Below are 12,130 nucleotides of genomic sequence, written 5' to 3'. Positions count from 1 at the left end.
GTCATATAAGTTTTGTATTTTGTACGGCTTGTAAAGATTTCTACTTTAGAAAATGTGAAGTATCACAAGTTATTATCACAAACAGAAGTGGAACACAGGGGCTTGCAAGAAAGAAAATAACCCAGACAGTTGGTGTCATCAAGAGTGCTAGAGACGGTACCCGAACTTGCTTGCCTGCTTACTTGAATTAAAGTGATTTTCGCTCTAATGGAGCATGTATCACTGGTTTAATAACGCACCGCGTGATTTTTAATTACTCCTGGGGAAGGAAAGAGAGCCTCATCCCCCAGGCTTTTATGTACTCACAGACTATTTTTAAATTTAGCCACTCAGGTGTAGGACTAACTAGTCCTTAACAACCTGACTGAAAGACTTTAAACATGAGTGGGAATTGTCTCACCACGCACTCATTTTTTCTGTCCGAGCGTGGTAAAGGAGGAAAAAGGTGCTCAGCAAGACAGCCATGGATGTTAAGTACTCACCAAAACGCTAGCCCGTACTTATTTCAAATCAACGTTATACACTACAATGTTAAGATATAAGTATAAAAGGTATTTACACCTTTACTATATAACGTTATACACTACAATGTTAAGATAGAAGTATAAAATATATTTACACCTTTACTATATAACGTTATACACTACAATGTTAAGATAGAAGTATAAAATATATTTACACCTTTACTATATAACGTTATACACTACAATGTTAAGATAGAAGTATAAAATATATTTACACCTTTACTATATAACGTTATACACTACAATGTTAAGATAGAAGTATAAAATATATTTACACCTTTACTATATAACGTTATACACTACAATGTTAAGATAGAAGTATAAAATATATTTACACCTTTACTATATAACGTTATACACTACAATGTTAAGATAGAAGTATAAAATGTATTTACACCTTTACTATATAACGTTATACACTACAATGTCAATAGAAGTATAAAATGTATTTACACCTTTACTATATAACGTTATACACTACAATGTTAAGATAGAAGTATAAAAGGTATTTACACCTTTACTATATAACGTTATACACTACAGTGTTAAGATAGAAGTATAAAAGGTATTTACACCTTTACTATATAACGTTATACACTACAATGTTAAGATAGAGAAGTATATATATATATATATATATATATATATATATATATATATATATATATATATATATATATATATATATATATATATCTACACACACACTTTTGCTATTAAACGTTCTACATGTTGATACAAAAGTATAAAATGTTAGTACACGGTTTACTATTAAACGTTATACACTACAATGTTGATATAGAAGTATAAAATGTATTTACTCTTTTTACTATAACACGTTAATCACTACAGTGTTGATGCATTATGTAAGACACATAAATAGATTAGCTTAAAAACATTTATAAAAAGGAAAAATGCGTGATCAAGCGGTCATGTTAAAGCTAGGTACAGTTACATAAAAAACTTACGAGCTATGCTCAAATGAAACCTGGTCTTTAAAATCGTGTGCAAAAAATAATTACTATTTTACCCAAAATTCCAATCTTTTCTATATATAGAAACATTCATGTTTACAGATTAGTTACAGAAAACTGACATACATGTTTGCAAGGCTACAGGCAGGTACACATGAATACATAGACGTGTTACATTGTATACGGAGGACATGCATTCAGTATACACAATATTAAAGGCAACAACAAAATGTTAAATGACATAGACTGCATCTACAGTTTGTTATATAGAAGTCCATGTAATAGAGTTAAATGCGAATGCTACCTAAAGGTTGATTTGGAAATGATTCAAAAACTAGGTAGCACACTATGTAAACGAATTCAACCCATATCCGATTGTACTCACCTGTGGAATATTCACATTAACGCCATATATATGCATGAGTAAGAGTTATTTTTAAATGAATGTTATTGAGATAATTCGGAGAATTTTTGTTTAGGACCTTTTAGGTTTCTAATACAAAAGCTTGATTTCGCCTTTCATAGACAGATAGTAGATGTTATATATTAAAGGGTTTTTAACAGGTACTCGAAATTTGAATCAAATGAAATACACCATGTCTGAAATTTTAATAAAACAAAATCCACCATATCTGCATGGTCTCTTCGGTGTATTATATGTATTATCTATTTATAAGGATGACACGTTCGTGTATTCTTTTAGTCACTGGCATTTAAATTGTGACTAGAGACAGAAGATTACGTAATCTACTATTTAGGTGAATGTGATCAGCGACATGAAATTATTCTCACTCCATCATCGTCATCGCAATAACGCTGATGCCACGTCTTCGTCCTTATTAGTCACTTTTAATCATCATCGAATCATCATGACCATCGTCACCATCGTCAGTGTCAGCGTCGGACGCATTGCCATCATCATGGTTTGAGCGTCCCACCCAACCCCCAAACACCACTCCACAATCACCACCGGACACGATAAAGACATATACACACTCCACACTACACCAATGTAAACACTACAAGAAAAACGCAAAACCATACACAACACTACATCAAGCCTCACCGCACAACGTTTCGTGTACCCAACACCACAAACAAAATCAACATTTGCGGTACACTCTGACACAACACCCGTCACCTCAATACACAAAACATATTTCACACTCCATACTACATACTAGACGCACAACACAGAACATCACGATACACATGCACCAAAAGTCACACAACCCTCACAATCACTTGCAACACCCCATACTGAGTACCACACAACAAAATACACAACATCACACACCACACACTACTCCATACACCAAGCCACTTACACCTCATACGCTAGCAGCATCTCAATGTTACTTTTTTCTCAGCCAAAGCACATCATGATGCACCTCATGGACTACAACACGATACACCTTATGGACTAAACTTGATATACCTCATGGTCTACAAAATGGTAACCTCATGGGCTACAGCACGATGCACCTCATACGCTACAACATGATACACCTCATGGACTACAACACGATACACCTCAAGGACTACAACATGGTACACCTCATGAACTGCATCACGATATACGTCATGGACAACATGATATACCCTGAGGAAATAAACTGATTCACCCAATGTACTACACACAGTCACAGTATTGTTATATATACACGGGATTATTGAATTACAATAATAGTTAACTTCCTTAAAAAAAAGAAAACTTGCAGTTTCGTTAACTCATTATAGTAGTGAGACGCAAATTGTGCGTCATGAAGTAGTACATTTCTTCCATCGCATGCGACGTCATCACTGTTCACAACAAAACCAAGCGGGTGGTATTGAAAAAACGAAGAAGGATGTAACTTGACACTGATTTCAATCACATAGTCATTCTATGCACGGGCCGAGTGGTCTAAAGAGCTATCCGTTATGGATCACTGCCATCTCACCTCTGCCTGCGTGGGTTCGAGTCTCGGATTCAGCCAATGTGGGTATGTTAGAAAGCTTCCCAGTAGCTTCTCGTGGGTCGCTGGTTCTTTCCGGGGTTCTTCCTCCACCATTAATAATGGTCGCCATGTAAAGCATATCGTGTGCTGAAAAATGGCGTTAAACCCCACAACAACAACATTCTATGCACGTTAGAAATTAGATCGGAAACAAACAGCCAATGCAGAAGAACATCTCTTACATATCTTAGCAGCTGACGACAGAAACATCCGCCTGAATCACACGAGCCTGGATTCCATGGGAAATAACAAATCTGTGTCTTTTACGTCAGGTTTGCAAGCGGTCTTAATGAGTTAATTGTATGTTTGTTTTCTATTTACATAAACGATAATGTCATTCCATTGAACCTGCTGCTGCAGGTTATTATCAGAGTCTAGTGTGGACATTGATACATCAACGTCTTTAGTATGGACATTAATACATCAACGTCTTTAGTGTGGACATTGATACATCAAGGTCTTTAGTGTGGACATTGATACATCAAGGTGTTTAGTGTGGACATTGATACATCAAGGTCTTTAGTGTGGACATTGATTCATCAAGGTCTTCAGTGTAGACATTGATACATCAAGGTCTTTAGTGTGGACATTGATAGATCAAGGTCTTTAGTGTAGGCATTGATACATCAATGTCTTCAGTGTGGACATTGATACAGCAAGGTCTTTAGTGTGGTAATTGATACATCAAGGTCTTTAGTGCGGACATTGATACATCAAGGTCTTCAGTGTAGACATTGATACATCAAGGTCTTTAGTGTGGTCATTGATATATCAAGGTCTTTAGTGTGGACATTGATACATCAAGGTCTTTAGTGTGGACATTGATACATCAAGGTCTTTAGTGTAGACATTGATACATCAAGGTCTTTAGTGTGGACATTGATACATCAAGGTCTTTAGTGTAGGCATTGATACATCAAGGTCTTCAGTGTGGACATTGATACAGCAAGGCCTTTAGTGTGGTAATTGATACATCAAGGTCTTTAGTGCAGACATTGATACATCAAGGTCTTTAGTGTAGACATTGATTCATCAAGGTCTTTAGTGTAGACATTGATACATCAAGGTCTTTAGTGTGGTCATTGATACATCAAGGTCTTTAGTGTGGACATTCATACATCAAGGTCTTTAGTGTGGACATTGATACATCAAGGTCTTTAGTGTGGACATTGATGGATCAAGGTCTTTAGTGTGGACATTGATACATCAAGGTCTTTAGTGTGGAGATTGATACATCAAGGTGTTTAGTGTGGACATTGATACATCAAGGTCTTTAGTGTGGACATTGATACATCAAGGTCTTTAGTGTGGACATTGATACATCAAGGTCTTTAGTGTGGTCATTGATACATCAAGGTCTTTAGTGTGGTCATTGATACATCAAGGTCTTTAGTGTGGACATTGATACATTAAGGTCTTTAGTGTGGACATTGATACATCAAGGTCTTTAGTGTGGTCATTGATACATCAAGGTCTTTAGTGTGGACATTGATACATCAAGGTCTTTAGTGTGGACATTGATATATCAAGGTCTTTAGTGTGGAGATTGATACATCAAGGTCTTTAGTGTGGACATTGATACATCAAGGTCTTTAGTGTGGTCATTGATACATCAAGGTCTTTAGTGTGGACATTGATACATCAAGGTCTTTAGTGTGGACATTGATAAATCAAGGTCTTTAGTGTGGACATTGATACATCAAGGTCTTTAGTGTGGACATTGATACATCAAGGTCTTCAGTGTGGACATTGATACATCAAGGTCTTTAGTGTGGAGATTGATACATCAAGGTCTTTAGTGTGGACATTGATACATCAAGGTCTTTAGTGTGGTGATTGATACATCAAGGTCTTTAGTGTGGACATTGATACATCAAGGTCTTTAGTGTAGACATTGATATATCAAGGTCTTTAGTGTAGACATTGATACATCAAGGTCTTTAGTGTGGACATTGATAGATCAAGGTCTTTAGTGTGGACATTGATTCATCAAGGTCTTTAGTGTAGACATTGATATATCAAGGTCTTTAGTGTAGACATTGATACATCAAGGTCTTTAGTGTGGACATTGATACATCAAGGTCTTTAGTGTGGACATTGATACATCAAGATCTTTAGTGTGGACATTGATACATCAAGGTCTTTAGTGTGGAGATTGATACATCAAGGTCATTAGTGTGGACATTGATATCTCAAGGTCTTTAGTGTGGACATTGATACATCAAGGTCTTTAGTGTGGACATTGATACATCAAGGTCTTTAGTGTGGAGATTGATACATCAAGGTCTTTAGTGTGGTCATTGATACATCAAGGTCTTTAGTGTGGACATTGATACATCAAGGTCTTTAGTGTGGACATTGATACATCAAGGTCTTTAGTGTGGAGATTGATACATCAAGGTCTTTAGTGTGGACATTGATACATCAAGGTCTTTAGTGTGGACATTGATACATCAAGGTCTTTAGTGTGGACATTGATACATCAAGGTCTTTAGTGTGGTCATTGATACATCAAGGTCTTTAGTGTGGAAATTGATGCATCAAGGTCTTTAGTGTGGACATTGATACATCAAGGTCTTTAGTGTGGACATTGATGCATCAAGGTCTTTAGTGTGGACATTGATACATCAAGGTCTTTAGTGTGGAGATTGATACATCAAGGTCTTTAGTGTGGAGATTGATACATCAAGGTCTTTAGTGTAGACATTGATACATCAAGGTCTTTAGTGTGGACATTGATACATCAAGGTCTTTAGTGTGCTCATTGATACATCAAGGTCTTTAGTGTGGTCATTGATACATCAAGGTCTTCAGTGTAGACATTGATACATCAAGGTCTTTAGTGTGGACATTGATACATCAAGGTCTTTAGTGTGGTCATTGATACATCAAGGTCTTTAGTGTGGTCATTGATACATCAAGGTCTTCAGTGTAGACATTGATACATCAAGGTCTTTAGTGTGGTCATTGATACATCAAGGTCTTTAGTGTGGTCATTGATACATCAAGGTCTTTAGCGTGGATATTGATACATCAAGGTCTTTAGTGTGGACATTGATACATCAAGGTCTTTAGTGTGGATATTGATACATCAAGGTCTTTAGTGTGGACATTGATACAGCAAGGTCTTTAGTGTGGACATTGATACATCAAGGTCTTTAGTGTGGACATTGATACATCAAGGTCTTTAGTGTGGACATTGATACATCAAGGTCTTTAGTGTGGTCATTGATACATCAAGGTCTTTAGTGTGGACATTGATACATCAAGGTCTTTAGTGTGGACATTGATACATCAAGGTCTTTAGTGTAGACATTGATACATCAAAGTCTTTAGTGTGGTCATTGATACATCAAGGTCTTTAGTGTGGAGATTGATACATCAAGGTCTTTAGTGTGACATTGATACATCAAGGTCTTTAGTGTGGACATTGATACATCAGGGTCTTTAGTGTGGTCATTGATACATCAAGGTCTTTAGTGTGGTCATTGATACATCAAGGTCTTTAGTGTGGTCATTGATACATCAAGGTCTTTAGTGTGGACATTGATACATCAAGGTCTTTAGTGTGGACATTGATACATCAAGGTCTTTAGTGTGGTCATTGATACATCAAGGTCTTTAGTGCAGACATTGATACATCAAGGTCTTTAGTGTGGTCATTGATACATCAAGGTCTTTAGTGCAGACATTGATACATCAAGGTCTTTAGTGTGGACATTGATACATCAAGGTCTTTAGTGTGGACATTGATACATCAAGGTCTTTAGTGTGGTCATTGATACATCAAGGTCTTTAGTGCAGATATTGATACATCAAGGTCTTTAGTGTGGTCATTGATACATCAAGGTCTTTAGTGCAGACATTGATACATCAAGGTCTTTAGTGTGGTCATTGATACATCAAGGTCTTTAGTGTGGTCATTGATACATCAAGGTCTTTAGTGTGGACATTGATACATCAAGGTCTTTAGTGTGGTCATTGATACATCAAGGTCTTTAGTGTGGGCATTGATACATCAAGGTCTTTAGTGCAGACATTGATACATCAAGGTCTTTAGTGTGGTCATTGATACATCAAGGTCTTTAGTGTGGTCATTGATACATCAAGGTCTTTAGTGTGGACATTGATACATCAAGGTCTTTAGTGTGGACATTGATACATCAATGTCTTTAGTGTGGACAATGATACATCAAGGTCTTTAGTGTGGACATTGATACATCAAGGTCTTTAGTGTGGTAATTGATACATCAAGGTCTTTAGTGTGGACATTGATACATCAAGGTCTTCAGTGTAGACATTGATACATCAAGGTCTTTAGTGTGGAGATTGATACATCAAGGTCTTTAGTGTGGACATTGATAAATCAAAGTCTTTAGTGTGGACATTGATACATCAAGGTCTTTAGTGTGGAGATTGATACATCAAGGTCTTTAGTGCGGACATTGATACATCAAGGTCTTCAGTGTAGACATTGATACATCAAGGTCTTTAGTGTGGACATTGATACATCAAGGTCTTTAGTGTGGACATTGATACATCAAGGTCTTTAGTGTGGACATTGATACATCAAGGTCTTTAGTGTGGACATTGATACATCAAGGTCTTTAGTGCGGACATTGATACATCAAGGTCTTTAGTGTGGACATTGATACATCAAGGTCTTTAGTGTGGACATTGATACATCAAGGTCTTTAGTGTGGACATTGATACATCAAGGTCTTTAGTGTGGACATTGATACATCAAGGTCTTTAGTGTGGTAATTGATACATCAAGGTCTTTAGTGTGGACATTGATACATCAAGGTCTTCAGTGTAGACATTGATACATCAAGGTCTTTAGTGTGGAGATTGATACATCAAGGTCTTTAGTGTGGACATTGATAAATCAAGGTCTTTAGTGTGGACATTGATACATCAAGGTCTTTAGTGTGGAGATTGATACATCAAGGTCTTTAGTGCGGACATTGATACATCAAGGTCTTCAGTGTAGACATTGATACATCAAGGTCTTTAGTGTGGAGATTGATACATCAAGGTCTTTAGTGTGCACATTGATACATCAAGGTCTTTAGTGTGGACATTGATACATCAAGGTCTTTAGTGTGGTCATTGATACATCAAGGTCTTTAGTGCGGACATTGATACATCAAGGTCTTTAGTGTGGTCATTGATACATCAAGGTCTTTAGTGTGGTCATTGATACATCAAGGTCTTTAGTGTGGACATTGATACATCAAGGTCTTTAGTGTGGTCATTGATACATCAAGATCTTTAGTGTGGACATTGATACATCAAGGTCTTTAGTGTGGACATTGATACATCAAGGTCTTTAGTGTGGTCATTGATACATCAAGGTCTTTAGTGTGGACATTGATACATCAAGGTCTTTAGTGTGGACATTGATACATCAAAGTCTGCTTCACTCAACATTGACTTCATTGTCTCACTGTAACGGGCTTTTGAATTGCTGTAAAATATTAACACACGACTAATACATTACTCACTTTGATGATATAAGTACAGAAAACCCAGAATGAAAAGGACTCGTTAACTGGGTTGTTTCAGTTTATGATTAATTACATTAGTATATATTTGTAGGTAGATGCAATAGAAAACGGGTCTCAAACGATTTGTACTGTTGTAAGGGTTTTAATAGGTATTTATATAGACTTAAGATTAACGTATTACTAAAGAATTTACATTTATAGTATTATAATGCATATCGTATTCCTTCATCATTATCGTCCGTAATAGTGTTATTAATAGTAGTTTCTGCTTTAAGTGTAGTACTAGTAACAATACTAGAAGTTAAATCCCCTTTATCACTTAATGCTTCAAATCAGTAATAAACTTTAGATTGGATTGGTAAATTTCCTTTCAATCTACTATATTCGCACAAAAGAAGATATGAAAACAATCTCTTCGGCAGAAATGAAAACAGGAAATATGGAAACCCTGTTTTGTGGGAAGTACTAACAGCTTCATGAACTTAGAGATGAAAGGCTATACAGTTAGGGTTTTATTACCTCATAAACAAACCTCATAAACAAACCTCTAGTTGGACAATTATCATGATGTAACATCAAATATTTCTTTTAAAATTATTTTAATGCGGTGTAAGAAATCCAGCAAGGTCATATATCACGTGATTCACGAGGGGGTGTGGGGGCCCCGAGTGGATGAGTGATCTAAAGCGCTCACCGTTACGGATTACTGCCATCTGACCTCGCTCTGCTTGGGTTCAAGTCTCGAGTTCGGCCACATACCCACATTGGCCGAATCCGAGACTCGAACCTACGCAGACAGAGGTGAGATGGCAGTGATCCGTCACGTGTGCTTACTATTGTGCTTCAGTTCGCTTCATGAGTTTGTATATTTGCAGGTATTTGATTCACAGCACACACACACACACACACACACACACACACACACACACACACACACACACACTTACGTGTATCCGTTATGTAATTAAACAATGTAAAGTATAAGATGCATTTTTGTAAATTCAAATTTAAACGAAAATCAGAGTAACAAGAAATATTATGATAGAATATTACAATCAAACCTTATGCAAAGGTCACCTCTATTAAGCCACCAACTGCCATAAACAGTCCAATATGAGATTCCTTACACCCGTTGATACTAACACGAAGTCTCAAGTTCAGAACCCATAGTTTTAAGATAGCCTGGTTTTGACTTTTCTTAAGTAACAATTTAAAGCAGATTTAACCGTAGTTGTGGGGTCAAAATCATATTTTGTGGCTCTGGCCTGAAGGTCATACAAGACCATAAACTTGAGATCTGGTGTAAACAATCACACAGTCATTACTATACAACGCTCACTTTTCATTAGCTGAGAATTAAAACTAAATCTTACTTCATTGTGAATTAAATCTCATTGATGTGGCAATGTAATATGAGTACTGGTTAACTCATTCCACGGTGAGGGAGAAAAAAGTGAGTGGTATGTTCTGTGTTTTCCATTTATTTTTAAAAATTCATATAAAAAGTCTGAGCCGTTGATAGCGCACAATGTAAGCAATTACGGAGTATGTTTTGTACAATCAATAACATAATATGTAAAGTGTCAATATGTTACATAATAAAGTGACTTTTTCAATTATTTTAGATGTGACTATGTCTGTTTGCCATATCATAGCAATATTGTTGTCGGCACAGAGTTGCCTGGGATCACACTTTAGAGGCGGAATAATAACGTGGACACCTACGGAACAAGAGTCACAGGTATAGTTATTTTTATGGATGTCTATGGGCAACCAGTTTGGTTTTGATGCTGGGGTTTCCGCTAGTCTCGCTCGACGAGACCTCTTGTGCGGCTATGTGATATCTTCGCCCTAAGGGGACGTCCATTAATTATGTCAACAATTTTTAGGCAATTTTTTACCCCCCTCCCCCCTTGTCAACAACTGTCAAACTTTCAGTGACCCCCCGTAATAAAATTTTACCCACCCCACAAACTAACAATATTTTATATGGCTGGCTTTTATGCTAAAAATATGCTAAAAATAGAATTATGGAAATTAAAAGGTCTACAAATAAATTTTAATACATTTTTTTACTTGTTTAACAGATTTCAAATTGACTATAACACTTTGAATTCATGAAAAAATCGAGAGTTTATATTCTAGCTTCTATCATCTTCCCATAGGGAAGCCAAATGTTCCTCAATTGTTATAATGGGCATAGTGGCTGATTTTTTGTAAAAAATAACATTGTTGACGTCAATTTATCTTGAACTCCCCCCCCCATGTCAACAATTGTCAAACTTCTTCAAACCCCCTCCCCCTGTTTTGTTGACATAATTAATGGACGACCCCTAAGGTGATATGGTTATAGGTAGCTGCAGACAATTGCAACGCTTATAAAGGAAGCTTACAACAAATCTGGCGGTGTCGCTGGTTTGTTGACAGGGTGGCCTGTAAAAACTTCGATCATCAAGATGCACAAGACAAGGTAGCCAGAAAGAATTTTTCAAGGAGAGAAAAAGATAGAGGGAGAAAGATAACTGACTTTGTTTAATGTTATATTATTTGGGTCACATTCTTAACACTTGTTGGGAAAATATGAATTCAATATAATGTTTCGAAATTTTTAGGAAACGTTAGAATGTATTTTGCATTTTCATTGTTTCATTGCTTATCAATTTGCAGTTGGAATGTTATAAAAGAAATCCCGTAAAATACGAATTCAAATTGTACGACGAAATAAGAAGCATAGTTGAATGACACGTAGCTTATAAATTTCGATAGAACGAGCAAGGCTACTCATACACGCGACTACTACTACTAAAGCATCTTCAGTGTTTCCATCGCAAACATCTAACGTTTTTACTGCCTGGTGTGAAACAATATAATTTTGAACTGCCATAACGAGACATTACCCCTTGACCTTGACCTTGTTTATAACCCGGTATATATTGCTCTGCTGCATATTAAAATGTGGTCCAAATATTTTAAAAAGTTTTCAAATGTGACTATTGATTTCCGTCTCGAAGAGAATTTATGGCAGGGAAAATCACATAAGATCCATTGGGATAATGGATACACGGGTACGATATGATCATATAAATATCAAATTGCTCTCTAGATTCTTTAAGAAACAGCAT

The 12,130-nt window shown here is 36.4% G+C and overlaps 1 protein-coding gene across 1 annotated transcript in view; it reads left to right on the top strand.

Annotated features, from left to right (window-relative positions):
- LOC149791195 (integrin beta-like protein C) overlaps positions 1–12,130 on the top strand; it is a 42,383-nt gene that overhangs the window by 10,319 nt on the left and 19,934 nt on the right. Inside the window, exon 2 of the mRNA XM_089971318.1 lies at positions 10,634–10,749. Coding sequence (XP_089827444.1) covers positions 10,642–10,749 — 108 coding nt within the window. The 5' untranslated portion in view covers positions 10,634–10,641. The remainder of the gene's footprint in view (positions 1–10,633; positions 10,750–12,130) is intronic.

This window comes from Sinohyriopsis cumingii, chromosome 9 (assembly GCF_028554795.1).
Source record: "Sinohyriopsis cumingii isolate HCF-2022 chromosome 9, ASM2855479v2, whole genome shotgun sequence".
Taxonomy (NCBI): Eukaryota; Metazoa; Mollusca; class Bivalvia; order Unionida; family Unionidae; genus Sinohyriopsis; species Sinohyriopsis cumingii.
This window is presented reverse-complemented; position numbering and strand designations above follow the sequence as displayed.